General features: G+C 44.8%; 1 protein-coding gene across 1 annotated transcript in view; it reads left to right on the top strand.

The window, feature by feature from the left end:
* CIBAR2 (CBY1 interacting BAR domain containing 2) overlaps positions 1–14,484 on the top strand; it is a 75,802-nt gene extending 61,318 nt beyond the window's left edge. The window contains exons 8-9 of the mRNA XM_068261589.1: positions 6,423–6,524; positions 13,524–14,484. Of these exons, the coding sequence (XP_068117690.1) occupies positions 6,423–6,524; positions 13,524–13,640 (219 nt within the window). The 3' untranslated portion in view covers positions 13,641–14,484. The remainder of the gene's footprint in view (positions 1–6,422; positions 6,525–13,523) is intronic.
* The last annotated feature ends 7,210 nt before the right edge of the window (positions 14,485–21,694 follow it).

Below are 21,694 nucleotides of genomic sequence, written 5' to 3'. Positions count from 1 at the left end.
GGATCAGCAGGACAGCCAGGCAATTGGTATTGTTTTTAAAAGGAAATTAATATGTCAGCCTGATGGAGCAGAGTGGTCTGTACACGCAGATAGGGACCCAGTATAACAAGTTACAACTCTTTACTGAAGAACACAGCTTACTTAGAACACAGAGGAGCACAGAATACAGGAAATCACAATACCATAGAGATCATTGCATCATTTTACAGACCGTGACACCTTGTGCTTGCTTTACTATACTGCAGTTCAGGTGATAATGTTGTTAAACCTCTAACAGCCTCCATATCCCTGTCACTTCAGGTGTCCTCTAACACTATAGACCTTCTTAGGTCTATATCAGGATTTAAAACCACAAACACTGGTTCACACGACAGCAGGGGGCCCCAGACTCTCTCACTGGCAGGGGCTCCCAAACCACCATACAATACTTAGAGGGAAGTGGGGGTGGGCCCTGGAACTTTCACCATCAGGGAATTCACCCCCACTGCCTCTATACTGAATGCTGACTGCAAAACACACACAAATTGCTCACTCCCAGCTCTATCTCAGGATGTCAGCACAGCCATCTAGCGGCTATCCATCAACCACTACTTAGAGGTTCTATACAATGTACAGTGTGGCCATCTGAAATATCAAATACGGAGACGGCACACTACAAGTTCAGCAGCTGTTGTATTGGAGCAATGTCAGAAAATACACAACATGCTTCAGGCATAACCAATCATCAGGTGACCATTAATAGGCAGTTTTGGTGGGCGGTTACCAATTTACGATAACCACTTGGTTTAAAGGTGTCAGGTTTAAAGGTGTTTATATGGTGATATGTAACATTAGGGGGCAACACTTCACCTGACAGGGCCCGCCTGCGAAACTTAACCCCTTCAGCACCAGAGGTCTCTGGCCCCTTAAGGACCTGAGACCGCTGTCACCGAAAAAGTCTCCTTCCGACTTATCACCTCTCTGAATCGCTGATATCGCCATTCCCGTCACCTCAGGCCACTCACTTCTCTATGACAGCAGAGCTCTGTGAACCGGTCAGGGGACACTTTCATTAGCTCCTGACCAGTGGCGTAGCTAAGGAGCTGTGGGCCCCGATGCAAGTTTTACAATGGGGCGCCCCAAGCACTCTATACATAACAATTGATATAGCGCACCGAAATCTGCCAATGGCAACTACAGCGTCAGAGGTGCAAGAAGGGGATGGGGAACAGTACTGGAGGGGAAAAGAACACAAAGACAAACGGGAGCTCAAATGGTGCAGTATGTCACGATTATTGAGTGTTAAAATACTACTAAAAAAGGGGTACTCACAAAGGTGGATTGCACAGGGGGCAACCGACCACTTCAGGCACGTGGAGTGTATTATACCTGACTCCACTCAGGTCTGCCAGCCGTCCTGGACTCGGTCGCTCTCTTAGCAAAAGAACCTGTGCACCTAAAGTAGGTGCGCAAGGCCCCCCTCCTAGATAGGTGGGGGGAGTGGGGTACAGCAAGGTGAAGAGGCGTCCAGGATATATAAAACACTTTAAAACCAATAAAATAAAGAAGATTGAGGTGGCTTACCTCATAGACGACAAACTCACTTTAGATAAGGAAGTTTAATAGATTAGGCACAGGCAGCGTGTTTCGTGGGACCACGCCCACTTCCTCAGGCCAAATAAAAGTGTCTACAGAGGCGCTCAGTGCTCCATTATATATACACACACATACAGTGGGTTGCAAAAGTATTCTGCCCCCTTGAAGTTTTTCACATTTTGTCACATTACTGCCACAAACGTGCATCAATTTTATTGGAATTCCACATGAAAGACCAACACAAGGTGGTGTACATGTGAGAAGTGGATCGAAAATCATACATCATTCCAAACATTTTTTACAAATCAATAACCGCAAAGTGGGGTGTGCGTAAGTATTCGGCCCCCTGAGTCAATACTTTGTAGAACCACCTTTTGGTGCAATTACAGCTGCCAGTCTTTTAGGGTATGTCTCTACCAGCTTTGCACATCTAGAGACTGAAATCCTTGCCCATTCTTCTTTGCAAAACAGCTCCAGCTCAGTCAGATTAGATGGACAGCGTTTGTGAACAGCAGTTTTCAGATCTTGCCACAGATTCTCGATTGGATTTAGATCTGGACTTTGACTGGGCCATTCTAACACATAAATATGTTTTGTTTTAAACCATTCCATTGTTGCCCTGGCTTTATGTTTAGGGTCATTGTCCTGCTGGAAGTTGAACCTCCGCCCCAGTCTCAAGTCTTTTGCAGTCTCCAAGAGGTTTTCTTCCATGTTTGCCCTGTATTTGGCTCCATCCATCTTCCCATCAACTCTGACCAGCTTCCCTGTCCCTGCTGAAGAGAAGCACCCCCCGAGCATGATGCTGCCACCACCATATTTGACAGTGGGGATGGTGTGTTCAGAGTGATGTGCAGTGTTAGTTTTCTGCCACACATAGCGTTTTGCATTTTGGCCAAAAAGTTCCATTTTGGTCTCATCTGACCAGAGCACCTTCTTCCACATGGTTGCTGTGTCCCCCACATGGCAAACTGCAAACGGGACTTCTTATGCTTTCTGTTAACAATGCCTTTCTTCTTGCCACTCTTCCATAAAGGCCAACTTTGTACAGTGCATGAATAGTAGTTGTCCTATGGACAGAGTCTCCCACCTGAGCTGTAGATCTCTGCAGCTCGTCCAGAGTCACCATGGGCCTCCTTGACTGCATTTCTGATCAGCGCTATCCTTGTTCGGCCTGTGAGTTTAGGTGGATGGCCTTGTCTTGGTAGGTTTACAGTTGTGCCATACTCCTTCCATTTCTGAATGATCGCTTGAACAGTGCTCCTTGGGGTGTTCAAGGCTTTGGAAATCTTTTTGTAGCCTAAGCCTGCTTTAAATTTCTCAATAACTAGATCCCTGACCTGTCTTGGACCTGTCTCGTGTGTTCTTTGGACTTCACGGTGTTGTTGCTCCCAATATTCTCTTAGACAACCTGTGAGCAGCTGTATTTGTACTGACATTAGATTACACACAGGTGCACTCTATTTAGTCATTAGCACTCATCAGGCAATGTCTATAGGCAACTGACTGCACTGAGATCAAAGGGGGCCGAATAATTATGCACACACCACTTTGCAGTTATTTATTTGTAAACAAATGTTTGGAATCATGTATGATTTTCCTCCCACTTCTCACATGTACACCACTTTGTGTTGGTCTTTCACGTGGAATTCCAATAAAATTGATGCATGTTTGTGGCAGTAATATGACAAAATGTGGAAAACTTCAAGGGGGCCGAATACTTTTGCAACCCACTGTATAACATATAAAATACAATACTGTAATACAATAATGTATTTTATATGTTATATGTGTGTGTATATACAGAGCACTGAGCGCCTCTCTTTGGTATCTGTAGGCACTTTTATTTGGCCTGAGGAAGTGGGCAAGCGCCTCTTCACCTTGCTGTGGGATGGGGAACAGTTTGTTAGTGATTACCACTATTCAAAGTATCTATAAAAGTGATTATTATGAGCACAGGACCAATAGAGAGCTAATAGTGTAATTGAGGGAGGGCCCTTTGAGGCCCCTCTGGCCCAAGTGCCCCAATGCGGTCGCAACCTTTGCAACCCCTATTGCTAGGCCCCTGCTCCTGACCATGTTATCAATGCAAGTCAATGGGATTCGCTCACATTGATGACAAGGTCAGGAGCCAATGAAATTTGCTCCTGACTGAGACATAGAGACAGCAGGGCGAGTGAGCTGCGGCGGTAGCGGTGAGAAAGTGCAGCGGCGGTGAGGTGAAATGTATGCCCTAGCAGGAATAACAGCCTCCCAATAGGGCGTAGATTTCAATCACCGCCGTAGGGAAGCGATTAAGGAGGGTCTCCTTCCTACATTCAGACCCCCCCCCCTCCTTTACACTATGCCCAGCAGGGTCTTTTTTTTGTTTCTCTACTGCCCTCCTCCCCCCTTAAGGTGCGTACACACACGCACTACATCCGCCAATGACTTGTCCGACAGACCCTCCCATGCTGTCGGCGGACTGATAAGGCTGTTTCTGAATGATCCGCTGTGCAATAATTGTTTAAATAAATTTCGGCAGGTGTATAAATGTGAGCACTGTTGTCATTTTATTGATTCCAAAACCTTTAGAACTAATTATTGGAAATCAAATTGGCTTGGTAAGCTCAGTGACCCCTGACCTACATACACAGGTGAATCCAATAATGAGGAGTATTTAAGGGGGTCAAGTGTAAGTTACCCTCCTCTTTTAATTTTCTCTTAAGAGTAGCAACATGGGAGTCCCAAAACAACTCTCAAATGTCCTGAAGACAAAGATTGTTCACCATCATGGTTTAGGAGAAGGATACAGAAAGCTGTCTTAGAGATTTCAGCTGTCTGTTTCCACAGTTAGGAACATATTGAGGAAATGGAAGACCACAGGCTCAGTTCAAGTTAAGGCTCGAAGTGGCAGACCAAGAAGAATCTCTGAGAGACATAATCGACGAATGGTGAGAACAGTCAGTCAACCCACAGACCAGCACCAAAGACCTACAGCATCATCTTGCTGCAGATGGAGTCACAGTGCATCATTTAACCATTCCACGTACTTTACAGGTGCTGTATGCGAGAGTGATGCAGAGGAACCCTTTTCTACACCCACAGCACAAACAGAGCCGCTTGAGGTATGCTAAAGCACATTTGGATAAGCCAGCTCCATTTTGGAATAAGGTGCTGTGGACTGATGAAACTAAAATTGAGTTATTTGGGCATAACAAGGGGCGTTATGCATGGAGGAAAAAGAACAAAGCATTCCAAGAAAAACACCTGCTACCTACAGTAAAATATGGCGGTGGTTCCATCATGCTGTGGGGCTGTGTGGCCAGTGCAGGGACTGGGAATCTTGTCAAAGTTGAGGGACGCATGGATTCCACTCAGTATCAGCAGATTCTGGAGACCAATGTCCAGGAATCTGTAACAAAGCTGAAGCTGCCACGACCCTAAACACTCTAAAATCCACTAAGGCATTCATGCAGAGGAACAAGTACAACATTCTGGAATGGCCATCTCCGTCTCCAGACCTGAATATAATTGAAAATCTGTGGTGTGCGTTAAAGAGGGCTGTCCATGCTTGGAAGCCATCAAACCTGAATTAACTAGAGATGTTTTGTAAAGTGGAATGGTCCAAAATACCTTCAACCAGAATCCAGACTCATTGGAGCCTACAGGAAGTGTTTAGAGGGTGTAGTTTCTGCAAAAGGAGGATCTACTAAATAATGATTTCATTTCTCTTTTGTGGTGCCCAAATTTATGCACCTGCCTAATTTTGTTTAATTATTGTACACTTTCTGTAAATCCGATAACTTAATTTCACTTCTCAAATATCACTGAGTGTGTCTCCTATCCTCTATAATAAAACCCCTTTGTCTGTGCGCCCCATTCCTGCACTTCCTGTGTGTGTGTCCCGTGTTTTGCGCTACTGCGCATGTGCAGGGAAGGATGCAGAGACTGAGGAGAGCTGAGGGAGGACGGGGCCAGAAGGGGCGTGCGGCGGGTACGCGCATGCGCGGTGACTGTGCAGTGATCGTGGGGGAGGAGAGGGAGGCAGGGTTTCAACACAGGCCTAGAGCCCGTTCTGAAACATGCTTACGTCTACTAGTATGATATATTTAACTGACATTTTCTATTGTAACATCCATCGATTTTATACAGGAAAATCATGACGATTAACAAGGTTGCCCAAACTTTTGCATCCCACTGTGTGTATACATATATATTCTAATGTACGATTAGATTATGCAGAAGTACAGTGTGTGAGTATAGAGCATGTAAGATTACGTTCTGCTGGAGTACAATGTGTGTGTGTGTGTGTGTATAGAGCATGTAAGATTACGTTCTGCTGGAGTAGTGTGTGTGTGTGTGTGTGTATATAGAGCATGTAAGATTACGTTCTGCTGGAGTAGTGTGTGTGTGTGTGTGTGTGTGTGTATAGAGCATGTAAGATTACGTTCTGCTGGAGTAGTGTGTGTGTGTGTGTGTGTGTGTGTGTGTGTGTGTGTGTGTGTGTGTGTGTGTGTGTGTGTGGAGAGCATGTAAGATTACGTTCTGCTGGAGTACAATGTGTGTGTGTGTGTGTGTGTGTGTACAGCGTGTGTAAAATTTCCCTTTCGATAGATAATTTCCAATGTCCGATTTGCTTCCGATCAATAAACAGATCAATTTTGTGCAGTACTGATCTCAAAATCAATCCCTTTATTGGTGGAAACAGACGTGTTGGAAGTTATCAAACAACTAGAAATTTGCAGTCGATCTGCTGGGAAATTTTTGTGTGTGTGTGTGTGTATTAGCCATAAAAAATAAAAAGATTAAAATGTATTTCTCTGCACACATAAAAAGTTTGTCACATAGTAATATCATCTATTGAACAGGATTTCCGGTCGAAGATCCATATCAATACAGGGACTCAAGACGCCCGGCCAATCAACGCAACAAATCTCTCCTCCAATGCTACGTGGAGCACAAGCAATATGGTGAGCTGAGCCAAGGCAGCGTACATACACAATATATAAATATATACAGGCGGTCTCCTGCTTACAAACAGGTTCTGTTCTGGGAGATTGTAGGTTGAATTGGTTTGTATATATTATACATGGGGAAGCGTGGATAAGTGATTTACTTTCTGACAACACTGGATTTGGACATATAGAATAAACTATTTTTTTGGTTGTTTTCAATGTGCTGTTAACTCCAACAGAATTATGTCATTTGAGATAGTTTACTGCTTTTGACCTCAGTCGTCAAAACTTGTTGTGCTGTAAATACTTGAAATGCTTTGATGACTCTCTACTAGCAGAGGATGTAGAAACTGAAAGCAGAAGTCCTCTGCTATTGCCTCACACTGCCCCCTAGTGACAAGTGGCCATAAATACACATTACAGCAGTAAGTAGCAAGGAAATGTATCAAATGAGAAATAAAAAAAATGTGCTCAAATAAAGTGGCCTGGAGCACTCTAAAGAAATTTGTGGCTAAAGGGTTAAAGTGTTTTAAACTACGTATTCCAATTTATACAATACTGTAACATTCAACAACAAAAATATTGAATAAAAAGTAATATAATATACCCTCTTTCCCTGAAATGAAGACATCCCCTGACAGTAAGCCCTAGCAGGAATTTCAAGCATGCTCGAAAAATAATAAAATAAATATAAGTATGCAACTTGTGTTTCTACTGGAGCCGATGGTCTCACGGCCAGAACCAAAGCTTTGTCATTGGGCCAATCACTGCACTCACTGCTACTCAGCAAGTGCAGTGATCAACCCAATAACAGAGCCATGGTCCCTCCTACAAGATCATCGGCTCCAGTTTCCATACTTCTTCTCTATTGGCTAAAGATTGGAGACACAGAAGCATTGAGCTGGGGGGAAGAGAAGAGTATTAGGGGGACATCACAGGACACTGGGGACAGCGTGACATGGAGCTGGGGGTAAGAGGAGGAAGCAGGGGGACATCGGAGGACACAGGGGACACCAAAAGGACATGGGATACAGGAGTTTAGGGGATAGAGGACGACACGGGTACAGAGGGGGACACCAGGAGGACACTAAAGGTACAAGGGACACACAGGGGCACACAAGAGGTGGACCCAGCAGAGGAAGAGGCGGCACAGTGAGGAAGGCAGGAGGACAGAGCACAGGAATGTGTGTGTTCATAGAAATATAAGACAGCCCCTGAAAATAAGCCCAACATTAGCACAACATTTGGAACAAAAATTAACATCTGTTTTATTTTCGAGGAAACACGGTATACGTATATTTTGTACATGAAGACAACTTTGTATCTCTGAAACGTTGTAACTCAAGTGGTTTGTGTATGTAGGGCACTGTATATAAATGGGGTAGGAAGTGGTTAATTACAAGGGCTGAGATTTACTCACGTCTCCCCTAAGGACAGCAATAAAGCTCTGGACATGAATGGCTGATCCGGTAAGTGATGAGGTTTCAGGAAATGAGTGTTTGCAGGAATTGATTCCTCGCTAGATGACTCGCTGCTCGGAGCTGCAGGAGAGGATGATGCCGGTAAGAACTGTATTCAGCCATCTGCTGCGTGTAATTGCTGGATAGCACCACCATGCTATCGCCAGACGTAATGCCCCCTGGGCAACGTGGGCATCTGCAAGAGCAACGTAAACCATGACATATCCTGACCGGCTCCTGATCTGCAGAGGAGAGAGAGCTCCACACACTCACTGCAATGCAAGGCCTAGTTTATTGTATTAAAGAGGAACTTTATAGATTACTTAGTCAGTGTTTGCCCATTGTAAAATCTTTCCTCTCCCTGTTCTACATTCTGAAATTTATCACAGGTGATGACATCTTTAGCCCTGTCAGGTGCAGCTCTGCGGAATGTTTGTTTAGTTAGAGTTCCAAAGCCAGTGAAAGTCATGCCTGGTCTCCCAGAATGCTCTGGTGAGAGAATTCCGCACAGCTAAACAGCCTACGTTACGCCTCGCTGGGAGAGCAGGGCTTCATATTAATAATATACAGCAAAATATAGATATGAGACATTTCTCATGCTGAAACCAGGAAAAATACTGTAAAAGTGGTTATCCTGAATAATTTACTGCATTCTACTATATGTCACTACAGGGCCTCTTTAAATTTGTAATAATTAGCAACATTGCACATCTGTACAGTTTACCTGAATTATACTGAAAGTGGCTGGCTGAATGTCTGTAGCTCCCTGTAATGTTACTGGACATACTGTTGTCCAGACTCCTCCCCCATTGTCCTCATAGTCAGGGAAGAGCTGTGATCGGGCAGCAGCCTATCTCTCCTGTGAGCAGTGATCATCTGTACAGCGTCCCCGTCAGCTGGTTACAGATTATCACTGGACATTACAGCTACAGTGCTCACCACAGTGTGACTCTATGGCAACAACAAAACATTTGTAAAGTGCTTTACTCCCATAGGACCCAAAGTACATCAACTAGTCTCAGATCAGTATATAGTGATACAAAAGGAGAGGACAACAGGCACTGCAATAACAGGAGTTCAATATCACATGAATCGGACTGCTGCGACACTGGCTGGGTCCACTAAAATCAAGGATTGCGTGCTCTAATCCACAAAAGCAACAAGGCATATATGGTACTCTGAGAGAAGGTGAGGATTGGCACAACCGATACTCCTTGTTAAAACACAGCTTTATTGTGTATGGCTGTACATCATAGAAAGACAGGATACATTTCCAATATTGTTAAAAAGGTTCCTACCCAGTCCAGTGTCCGGTGGGGTGAGGTGGGAGCGGTGGCTTGCCTGACGCACGTTTCTCTCGTGAGAGCGTCTTCTGAGGCTCTGCAAAGTGAACAGAACTGATGTAGTGACTACAGGAAGAATATTTAATAGAGAAGATTTCTCTGTGATAGTCCTCCGAAAGATAGTTACCTTGGAAATTATCGTTTTTTTTGTTTTCTTTTTTCTTTTGTTAGGTTTTGGGAGTTTTTTTACCCATTTCTTCTCTTACCGATTTATGTCTACATACGCTGGTTTCCTTGATGTTCTCTCGTTCCTTGTTCTTCTCCCCTCCTTCCCATCTCCACTCTCTTCTCCTTTGTTTTTCCTTCTTTTTCTTTGCCTCTGTTCTTCTTTTCCTCTCTTTTTCTGCTTCTTTTCTCTTTTTTTTTTTTTTTTTTTTTTTTTTCTCCTTCCTTCTCCCTCTCCCTCTAAACTTGATATAGGGGTTAATAATGAAATGCAAACTGTCTATTATTATCTTAAATTTTTGTTTTTTTTAGAGTTTTTAATTATGTGCAGGTGGGATGAGGGGAGATGTGGGTGGAAGGTAGTTGGGATCAAGACGGGAGTTTTTGAATAATATACCGATTTTTTTTTTTTTGGTCAAAGGTACATGATGAGGAACAATTCAGCAAAGCATGGTCTTGCCGTAATGAAATGGAAGTAGGCGATTTACTTCTTATATCCCCGTGCGTTCCTTTGTATGAAAAGCATTTAAATCATTGAAAGTATTAGAAACACGGAATGGACTTAGAAAAATTCCCCCTTTCTTCCCCCTTTTCCCCTTTCCTGTACTGCTTGATTATTTTTAATTCCATCAATAAATTCCTCCCCTTTTCCTGGAGCTATATACGACACAGTTATCCAGACATGGGTACTGTGTCTGCCTATATACATCCATGCTGTGTTGTTTTGGGCCTCTTGAGTATTTTTGGCTCCACCTAGTGGTTGCTGAGTCGACTGGACGCATGAGTAGTACATGCGCAAGACCAGCAACCACGGTGGTTTTCCCTGAACTTCCAGGGGACGTCATGACGTCAGAACCCGGAAGTAGGGGGACGGGCAACGGCCTGCTGCACGCCGGATACCAAGGGATTTCCCTATTTAAACCTACAGCGCAAGATGCCCGGCGTGCGCAGAGCCTCAGAAGACGCTCTCACGAGCGAAACGTGCGTCAGGCAAGCCACCGCTCCCACCTCACCCCACCGGACATTGGATTGGGTAGGAACCTTTTTAACAATATTGGAAATGTATCCTGTCTTTCTATGATGTACAGCCATACACAATAAAGCTGTGTTTTAACAAGGAGTATCGCTTGTGCCAATCCTCACCTTCTCTCAGAGTACCACATCAGTACATAGTGATATGTACAGGAGAAGGTTATATGATCATCAATGCCAGACTAAACAGATGGCTCTACAGTTTTGATTTAAACACCTCCAGGGTTGGAGCTGTCTTGATTGGATGTGGCAAGGGATTCCAAATGTTAGGGGGAGCATGACCGAAGGCCCTGGCTCCAAAGGTATTGCGGTGGACCCTGGGGTAGCCGATAGATCCCGTTGATCTGAGGTTGTGGAAGGTGTGCCGCTATTGCACAAACACTTCAGGTATCTGGAGCCTAGGTCGTGTAGAGATTTGAATGTTAATTTTGAAGCGGCTTCTACATTTTATGGGTAGGCAGTGGAGTGAGTGAAGGATCGGTGTTATGTGGCAATGGCTGGGTTGGCTTGTTTGCAGCCTTGCAGAAGCATTCTGTATTAGCTGCAGGCCGTGTAGGTCTTTATTTGTAAGTCCTGCATAGAGAGCATTGCAATAGTCCAGCCTTGATTTAAAGTGAACCGAGCAACATTTTTAGCACCCAGGGCAGCTCAATAGCACATAAAAAATGCATGCCAACAATATGTCTCATTATTAAAATGAACTTCTATTTTATCTTTTATTTAAAATTCAAAGTAGTTTTATTAGGCTACAGTTCCGTACACACGCCGGCCTGCAGGCAACGACGGGTCTGTCGTCACCTCCCGCTGAGCGGGTTTTCAGCAGACAGTCCGGCGTGTCGCTCAGACAGACTGTACACATGCCGGACTGTCGCTGGAACGTCCGCCCAGCGGGAGGTGACGACGGACCCGTCGTTGCCTGCAGTCCGGCTTGTGTACGGACCTTACTTCAGCAGGCCTGCCCGGCCACAGAGATTTCAGGTAGCTAATTGTTTTGTTGAAGTAATTACCAAGAAGTAAAGAATATCTTTTCATCAACAGAGGGAGTGGGTAATTAGGACAGTTTCTTCAAAGACATTATTGTGTGTGTCAAGATAGCATCTCTGACTTCTATAAGGACTGTGAGAAGGGGAGGGGGGAACATGGCAGCTTCTATGCCTGGAGAAATTCCAGTGAGATAAAGGGTGGTTAGTTCCCTTTAAAGTGGATCCGAGATGAACTTTTACTCATTGCATAATTGTGTTCCTTTCCTATTGTTTATAGGGCATTCCTCAAGCCAAATACTTTGTTTTGTTTTTGTTTTAATACTTTAATTCCCTATAAACTAAACAGAGCCTTGGCATTTTCGGACAATAGCAAGGGCTCATGGGAGCTCAGTCTGGGCAGGAGGAGGGGGAGGTATTACTAGCCAGAGATTTCAGAGGCAGAAGGGAGGAGGAGGGGGAGGGTTAGGTTTTTTTTTCAAAGGCTGAGGGCTGGATATGCAGAGCAGCTTGCCTGTGTGCAATGTTTACAAACATGGCTGCTGTCATTGTATCGCAGGGAGAAATAATCATATTCTATTGAAGCTGTTTGCAGCTAGATTTGCTGTGTAAACTATCTAAACTTTAGATAAGATATATATATAGACATGTTACTTGTTATAATTAGTCTTTCATCTCGGATTAATGAAGGCATGAACTGCTAAGCTGCACCACTGACCTCAGAAATGTTAATTTCCCTGCAGTACAGAGAGTAGCTATATGTTAAATGCTGTTTTGTCGCTGAAGAACCCGCACTCTGCTGCCAGCACCATGCTTCCCAAAAGGATCCCTGGGTCTCGTTGAATTTTCCAAAGGGAATTTTGCTGGAAATGCTGCATCAAATATGAAAACATGCGTGAATAATGGCTTCGTGCCCTATTTACCTTCACTGACAATGAGTGGGTGTTAAGTGCGAGGGTGTCTATTAAAGAGGAACTTTAATCCAGGATTGAACTTCATCCCTATCTGTAGACAATATGCCCTTTCCTATGAGAATCCTTACCTTTTCTACCTTTTTTAGGGGGGGCTGTATGGCCGATATTGTGGTGAAACCCCTGACACTGTGATGTCAGAGCCATGGCCCTGACAGTTTCCGGTCTGTGAAACTCATTGCATTGTGGGAAGTAACACCTGTTTCCAACTGCCCTAGAACTCTCAGTAACAAACATTCCTCAGAAATCACCTGACAGGACTGAAGATGTTGCCACTTGTGATAGATTTCAAAATGTAAATCAAGGTGTGGAAAGATTTGGGCAAACACTGACTAAATAATTTATAAAGGCATATTGTAAAAAAATAAGCAATTTTATGAATTATGCTATTTTCCCTACAGATCCTCTGTAAGATAAGTACATCATACAGGTACCTTACATATGATAGGATGCCAGTAATTGTAGTTTATTTTGAAAATTCAGAGCCGACACTTTTTCACATTGGCATCAAGCCACAATTCCTAATCGCATTCGATAAAGCAGAAAACAGCTGATGTTACATAACATTTAGTGAAATGTCAATTCGCTAAGGCTGGGACTGCATGAAAAACTGAAATTGCAGACTAGTGAGGTAAATTACCAACGTGTGCAGAAAATATGGCAATACATTAAGTAAGTAAATTCCCAGAGATTATCACATGCGGAACACAAGTGAGATGTTCGGTATTTCCAGCCTGCAGCTGTCGGTAACTGACAAACAGAGGGACTAGATAGCATGCAGATCTAAAGGTCTCAGCAGCACGCTGTATTCTGCTACGGGGATGTTCTCCCCCTTCTGACCAGAGCTGTGATGATTCTCCTGGTACAAGTGGTCTGCCTAGAAAATAAGTTGTTCATGCAGTTCAGTGTAGCAAGCTGTTTCAGAAGGAAGTGAAGAATGCGATTTTGCAGAACATTCATCTTTAAAATAAACTGTTGCAAAATAGTCCAGAGTTTTACATTTCGTTTTTATCCATCTGTGTGATTTCCACTTGGGTAACGACTGGGTTTGTGTGGTTTTCAGAGTCTACCCAGCACCCTGCAGAGACAAACACATGTAGAGGAGGACGAGGACAGCGATGAGGACTCAGAGGAAGAGGAAGAACCATCCAGAGCACATTATTCCAGAGTGAGGAAATAACCCCTGCAGACTATCCTGTTTCCATCACCGTGGCAACATCGCATCTCCCAGAATGCTCTGAAATTAACTTCTGGCCTAACGCTAAAGGCCTAATTTACCTTTAAATTGTTACAGGATCCAAGGGATTCTTACATTGGACTGCGTACAGAGGTGTGTGTAACCAACCATCTTTGTTTATACTGAAGATGCTATGTGTATCTGCTGGCTTAATGAGTGTGGAGACAGGGCCTCTTAAAAGGTGCCAATTAACGGTAGAATATTTTCCTCAGAGGTGATCATTCAAACAGATTTGCGGGACCGTAAGTAATCGGAAGGTAATTTACGTTTTTTTTTATCATAAAGGTTCAATTAGGGCACTTTCTCTCTTCAGATGCGATTGTAAAAATCCAACATTCCGATAAACAAAATTCTGTATTGAAATTGACCATGTTGATTTTCTGCACGCGCTTTGTGGTTTTCTGTACAATTCGATTTATAAAAACCTAATGGAAGGATCGCATCTGAGGAAAATATTGTACCATTAATGGATACCTTTATTTTTACTGAGAGATGCAGGTATTACTTGCAGCTGAGGCTCTGGTTATTCACAACTAGTCACAGAACCAGCCTCGACGCATTGGCATAAATTCTGGTAGGGTTTTCAAACAAATTACCTCATGTACGGTAATTTACCTTATGAGGTAATGACATTTAGCAATTCTGGTAGGTTTTAGTCATGTTTTACCTCATGCAGTAAATTATGAGGTAATCTGTGAGGTAATTTGCATTAATTTTACAGAAAATGGCTATTCTCATGGAAATTAGGGGGCATGTTAGCACATAATTTAACAATCAGTTTAAAGGGATACTGTAGGGGGTCGGGGGAAAATGAGTTGAACTTACCCGGGGCTTCTAATGGTCCCCCGCAGACATCCTGTGCCCACGCAGCCACTCACTGATGCTCTGGCCCCGCCTCCAGTTCACTTCTGGAATTTCAGACTTTAAAGTCTGAAAACCACTACGTCTGCATTACCGTGTCCTCGCTCCCGCTGATGTCACCAGGAGCATACTGCTCAGGCCCAGTATGGTCTGTGTCTGCGCAGTACGCTCCTGGTGACATCAGCGGGATTGAGGACACGGCAACGCAGGCGCAGTGGTTTTTAGACTTTAAAGTCTGAAATTCTAGAAGTGAACTGGAGGCGGGGCCTGAGCATCGGTGAGTGGCTGCGCGGGCACAGGATGTCTGTGGGGGACCATTAGAAGCCCCGGCTAAGTTCAACTCATTTTCCCCCGACCCCCCTACAGTATCCCTTTAAGACCTGTCTGTACCTGGCGGTAAAGTCTATTTGTATGCATTTTGCAGTTTTTAGTGGAGTTCCTATTAAAGTGGATCCGAGATGAACTTTTACTCATTGCATAGTTGTGTTCCTTTTCTATAGTTTATAGGGCATTCCTCAAGCCACTTTTTTTGTTTTAACCTCTTGACGACCAGCTAACGCCGATCGGCGTAAACTGGTCGTCTGCGGGTTACCATGGAAACGGCCGCTCGATCGAGCGGCCTTTCCATGTCAGTTCACGGAGGCTGTCTCCGTGAACAGCCGGAGAGCCGCCGATAGCGGCTCGCCGGCAAAATGTAAACAGGCGGGGAAGAAATCCCCGCTGTTTACATCATACGGCGCTGCTGCGCAGCAGCGCCGTAAGGCAGATCGGCGATCCCCGGCCTCTGATTGGCCGGGGATCGCCGGCATCTGATAGGCAGAAGCCTATCCTGAGGGAGGGAGGGAGGTAAGGAGCCAGAGGGCGGAAATGGCTGCGAAGGGGGGCTTTGAGGAGCCCCCCCCCCCCGCAAAACGCAGATAGCCGGCGGCGATCAGACCCCCCCGGCAGGACATCCCCCTAGTGGGGAAAAAAGGGGGGAAGTCTGATCGCCCTGGCATAATACTGATCTGTGCTGGCGGGCTGGAGAGCCCACGCAGCACAGATCAGCCAATACAGCCCTGGTCGGCAAGTGGTTAATACTCTTATTCCCTATAAACTAAACAAGCCTCGCCCACAGGTTTTCAGAGAGCCAGGGCATTTTCAGACAGTAGCAAGGGCTCATGAGAGCTCAGTCTGGGCAGCGATTTCAGAGGCAGAGGGGAGGAGGAGAGATTAGGTTTTTTTCACAGGCTGAGTGCTCAAGATGCAGATAAGCTTGCCTGTGTACTACTACTTGAAGGCCGGGTAACGCCCATGGGCGTGGCCGCAGCGGCGGCCCCAGGGCCGCTTAACACCAATTGGCATCAAGTCCTGGGGCTGCAATTTGCAGGAGATTGCGCGCAGGCATCTCCTGCTTGGGGGGCAGAGCTCCGCCCCGCCTTCAGCCTCCGAGCGGCAATCGCCGTCTTTCTACTGAGTACAGCGCTGCGATTGGCAGCAGCGCTGTACTGGGGACAGCTGTGTGACACGGCTGCCCCCCTGTCACACAATACAGCGATCGGCTCTCATAGGCTGAAGCCTATGAGAGCCGATCGCATCATTGGCTGGCTGGCTGTGAGGAGGGAGGGAGCAGGGTGACAAATTCAAAAACCGGCAATTTTTATTAAAAAAACAACAAATATTTATATATTAAAAAAAAAAACACCGGGGGGGATGGGGGGGCCATCAGACCCCACCAACAAAGAGCTCTGTTGGTGGGGGGAAAAAGGGGGGGGGGGGGAAATCACTTGCGTGCTGAGTTGTATGGCCCTGCACTATGCCTTAAAGCTGCAATGGCCCATTTAGTTAAAATTGCCCTGGTCTTTAGGGGGGTTTACCACTGCAGTCCTCAAGTGGTTAATGTTTACAAACAACATAGCTGCTGTCATTGTATCACAGGAAGAAATAATCATATTCTATTGAAACTGTTTGCAGTTAGATTTGCTGTGTAAATCTAAACTTTAGATAAGAGCTATATAGACTAGTTACTTGTCATAGCTAGTTTTTCATCTCTGATCCGCTTTAAGGCTGTGTAACAGAAAGGAATAGTAGAAATAAAAGGCCAAATATTTACTGGATTTATTTTTTTTATAAGGGATGCCTATAACTATACTTTCCATAGGTATGTAGAGAAGGATCCGCAACCAAGCAGAGGTAGAAACGCTGGTATTTTATTCAAAAGTTCCACATGACAGATGCCATAAAATCACAAGGTTCAACTGACGCGTGTCGGGCTTACAATCTGCCCTTAGTCATAGTTAAAAGTGAACCTGCAAGAGGAGGGCTTTATGTAGGTGGGGGGAGAAACTCCACCCTATACCTCAACAAGCCCTCGTCTTAAAGGAAACATTACAAATATGTGCGTAATAAAAAATATCACTTGAAAAGACAGATATATAAATATAATCTACTATAGTTAATAGCAAACATTAGAAAGAGCATCACTCGCAATTTGAAGGTTCGCATTGCAGAGCATTATTGTGGCACTAACTGGAAAACTTTTAAGAAATCGGCAGTTTCTAAGCACTTTGAGAGCGTTCACGGGCGTGATCTCTCTTCTTTCACATTTCAAGGGGTGGAACGTATTGTCAGTCCCAAAAGAGGTGGGGACACTCATAAATTACTTTTGAGGCGAGAAGCCTATTGGATTCATACTTTGGACACCCGTACACCAAAGGGTCTCAATACACGTTGGGACTTAAATTTAGTCTGACTGCTGAATTTGCTTCTCAACTTTCTCCCCCCCCCCCCCCCCCCCCCCTTCTCTCTCATACATGGGACTGCCCTGCCTTCCCTTCTCTTTTCTCTCCTATGCAGATTAGGCCATTATATATGATTCTATAGTTCCAGTGTCCTTTTCTATGGCAACTTTTTTACATTTTAGTTTTTAGTTTTTCTAATGTTTGCTATTAACTATAGTAGATTATATTTATATATCACATCTTGTATATGCAATGTATCTGTCTTTTCAAGTGATATTTTTTATTACGCACATATTTGTAACGTTCCCTTTAAGACGAGGGCTTGTTGAGGTATAGGGTGGAGTTTTCTCCCCCGACCTACATAAAGCCCTCCTCTTGCAGGTTCACTTTTAACTATGACTAAGGGCAGATTGTAAGCCCGACACACGTCAGTTGAACCTTGTGATTTTTATGGCATCTGTCATGTGGAATTTTTGAATAAAATACCAGCGTTTCTACCTCTGCTTGGTTGCGGATCCTTCTCTTCATACTCATGGATTGGCCTGGCTTCCCAGATCCTGCACCCATTGGTTGAACTGGTAGGGGGTTTGAGCGTTTTTGCTCTCCTGGATATGTGTATACTTTCCATAGATTGCTACATAATCAAATACACCCCCCCCCCCCCTTCAAAAAAAAAAAAAAAAAAAGACTATCCTAACTTATGGAAGACAATTAAAGACTACTATTATTTATTTACCGCTTACTAACTGCTGAAATAATGCACGTTTTACCGCATGTTCGGAAATGCAAAAAAATCTTTCAGAATTGCTTTAAAAAAAAGAAAGAGGAAAATACCGCATGAGGTATTTTACCTACAAAAATAATTACCTCACATATCTACCAGAATTGAGGCCATTCTGTTTTCTCTGGTGCAGAATGCCTTTCACTCTCATTAGACTGCATGCGTTATTATATCCACACGATAGTGATTGGGGTCCCAGGACCAACCAGAGACCACTGAGGGGACGTGATCCTGCGACCCTGGGAGAGCTGCAGCTGCAAACATGATGCATCGCTAGGAATGAGCTGGAAATTCATCTTTTGGGTCAGTTCTTCGCCCCACAGAGACAGAATTACCTTGTGCTGAACAAGATTTTCATTCAGAGCTGATCTGATTTGGTAACTAATGATTAAGTACCTGATAGCTGAGTAAACAATCAGGCTGACAAATATCAATCATTAACCTTCTGAATCTGATTACTCTGGTACAAGATTCTGCTCGGGGGAGTTCACTCTCCATGCAGAGCAAAAAAACCTGACAAGTCGAATTTCACTTCACATCTCTATTCATCACCTGCAGTAATTAATGAGTGGAGCCTGTGCTGCAGATAATCCTAGCATCTCTCATTAGAAGCAGGAGATCCGGCTCAGCCGCTCAGCACACAGAGACAGGAGTCACGCAACATCTCCAATATAATCCTGGAATATTGATTCTGCATATCCATGGAAAGCCCTCCTGAGGATGGCCAGGCACATTGGGAATCTATATATTGTTTACCTGTGTGGGCCCAGGAGGCATCGTATAGTTTCACTTTAAAGTGTACCTGTCAGGAAAAAAGCGCCTCATTTAGATATTTACCTCAGTAGAGGGAAGCTTTGGGATAATGCAGAGGCTTCCTCCGTCCTCCTTGCCCCTACTGATCCAACGCTGGGACCTCCAGAAGCTTCTCCACAAGGGCTTGTCAATGAATGTGAGCAGCTGTGCTCCCGTCCTTGAACGGGAGTGGCCACACTGTGCAGGACACTTCACACCTGTGCAGTATCACATAGCCGCTCAAACTTGGCTTTTTCCTGTGCAGTATGGCCATGCTTGTTCACATACACGAGCACAGCTGAGAACTTCCAGAGGGTCCCAGTGGTGGTCTGCAGGAGGACAGGTGAAGCCTCTGGAGGCAAGTATCTGACTATTTGTGTTTCATGATGTTACAGGTTTGCTTTAAAGTGAATCTGCTGTGAGATACTTAAAACTGGGGTGGAGGCTGCGAGTGCATAATAAGCTGTTGATCTTATAAACAGAGAGGTAATCTTAACTCTTTTAAAGAATTTGGACTAGTTTTATTTGAACACATAAAATTGACAATGCATTTTGTGGATGCTTGCCCGCTTCCTCAGGTCAGTAAAAAAAAACAGCTGCCTTAACTGTATAACAAGCTGTTATAGTGGTGTTACTGTGTAGCAAGCATGAGTGCCTCTATGTCTGCTGTGAGATAAATATGGATGCTAGTGTATTGGTAATAATGCCAATCCTTCTGCTCAATCCACATGAGGGTATCCTAGTCAGAACAACAGCATTAGGCCTCTTGCACACTACAGGTGATTCTGATTATTTATACGATACAATTTTTGATTCCTATTAAAAGAAAAAGTACTGCATGTTTTTTAATCGGAATCAAAAATCGGATTGTATAAAAAAAAAATTGGAATCACATGTAGTGTGCAAGAGGCCTTACACTTGTGTCTTCTGAGGAAGAATATGCAGTGTCAGATTTACTGCACCACTAACTCCAGGCAGAAATGCTTGCTTAGTGCTTTTTAGGCAGTGAGTGCATGGCTGTGCCACTCGCGAACACACTCCCGTTGCTGGGAGAGTTCTGCGCAGGCACAGTAGTTCTGCACCTGCAAAGAACACTCCAGGCCACGTGAGCAGTGCAGCCGCACGCTCATGCCGGTGCAGAAGATGCCGACCTGGTGAGATTGGCATCTGCAACCTGGGTCTGCGACGAGGGACAGTAGATCTTGTTTTTATTTTTGCTTGGACCTGCCCTTTAACCACTTGAGGACTGCTGGGCTAAACCCCCCTAGTGACCAGGCCATTATTAGCAAAATTGGCCACTGCAGCTTTAAGGCCAAGCTGCACGGCTGCACAACACTGCACACAAGTGATTCCCTTCCCCCCCCCCCCCCCTTTTTCTCCCCACCAACAGAGCTCTCTGTTGGTGGGATCTGATCGCTTCCCCCATGTTTATTTTTTTTAGAATAAATATTATTGTTTGTTTTTTTGGGGGAAAAAACCCCGTTTCTTTAAATTTCTTCCCTCCCTCCCCATAGCCAGCCAATTAGGCTTCTGCCTATGAGAGCCGATCGCTCTCTTGTCCCCAGTGCAGCACCTTTGTAAATAGACGGCGATCACGCCGTCTAACAGTCTCCCGAGCGGCAATAGCCGCTCGGAGACTGAAGGTGGGGCAGAGCTCCGCCCTCCGAGCATGAGATGCGCGCGCAGCCTCATGCAAATTACAGCCCCAGGACTTTACGTTAGGCAACCCCAGGACTAGGCGTTAGGCGGTCCTGGGGCTGCCGCCGCGGCCACGCCCATTGGCGTGACGCTGTCGGCAGAAGGTTAATATACCAAACAAAATACTGCATGAGGTAGATTAAACTATTACCACGTGTGAAAATCCTACAGCCAGTGCAGCCAGTACCGGTGTCATGACTGGAAGAGTATATAATGGTGAAATACTTATTTCAGTACTTATCCGTTAGCTGGGCGCATCCGGCAGGTGGCGACAAAACTCCACCAGAGTTACAGCTTTCCCTACTATCCATGTCGGCCTGGAGGGGGAATAGTAATTAGCGCCACCTGCCGGATGCGCCCGGCTAACGGATAAGTACCCTTATTTCTCTTAATTTCTGCCTAGAAGCGGAGGGCTTTGAAAAGAGACAGAATGGAAGTAATGTTATTTAGCATAAAGTTAAACAGGAATCTGGATATTTTCCTCCTAGATTAGTGAATTGAGGGAAGGTTAGGAAGTAGGGAGGGCAGTGTTTATGAATTATGTGCAGTTTGATGAGAGAGTATTGCCATTGCTTCCCCTGCTCACCCAACATGTCACTTTCCTATTTGGGTAAACAATTAGGAGACATGTTCCCATTTATTACAGGACAAATCCACCCATAACTGATGTTTTGGAGAGCAGACTCATAGCCTGTCTTATTGTGTCTCACCGTGAAAAGACATTTTTATTATTACTACTATTTATGTAGCGCCAACATCTTCCGTAGCGCTGTACATAGTTCAATAATACATACAATAGTGGAGAGGGCATAGAGGCATGATTTTTTTTCCTGAATGGCAATCATTGTAGCCATTACATGGGCAGTGATCTGCAAACTTCGCTCTCCAGCTGTTTAAGGAGAACTGTAGTGAGAGGTATATGGAGGCTGCCATATTGGTTTCGTTTTAACTTTTTGCCGACCGCGTCACGCCGATGGGCGTGGTCGCAGCCCCAGGACCGCCTGACGCCGATTGGTGTAAAGTCCTGGGGCCAGCTAATGCAAGAGATCGCGCACAGGCTGCACGCGCATCTAATTCAGTCTCCGAGCGGGACTGTTAGATGGCATGATCGCCGTCTATTTACATGTACAGCGCTGCGATCAGCA

This window comes from Hyperolius riggenbachi, chromosome 11 (genome assembly GCF_040937935.1).
Source record: "Hyperolius riggenbachi isolate aHypRig1 chromosome 11, aHypRig1.pri, whole genome shotgun sequence".
Lineage (NCBI taxonomy): Eukaryota > Metazoa > Chordata > Amphibia > Anura > Hyperoliidae > Hyperolius > Hyperolius riggenbachi.
This window is presented reverse-complemented; position numbering and strand designations above follow the sequence as displayed.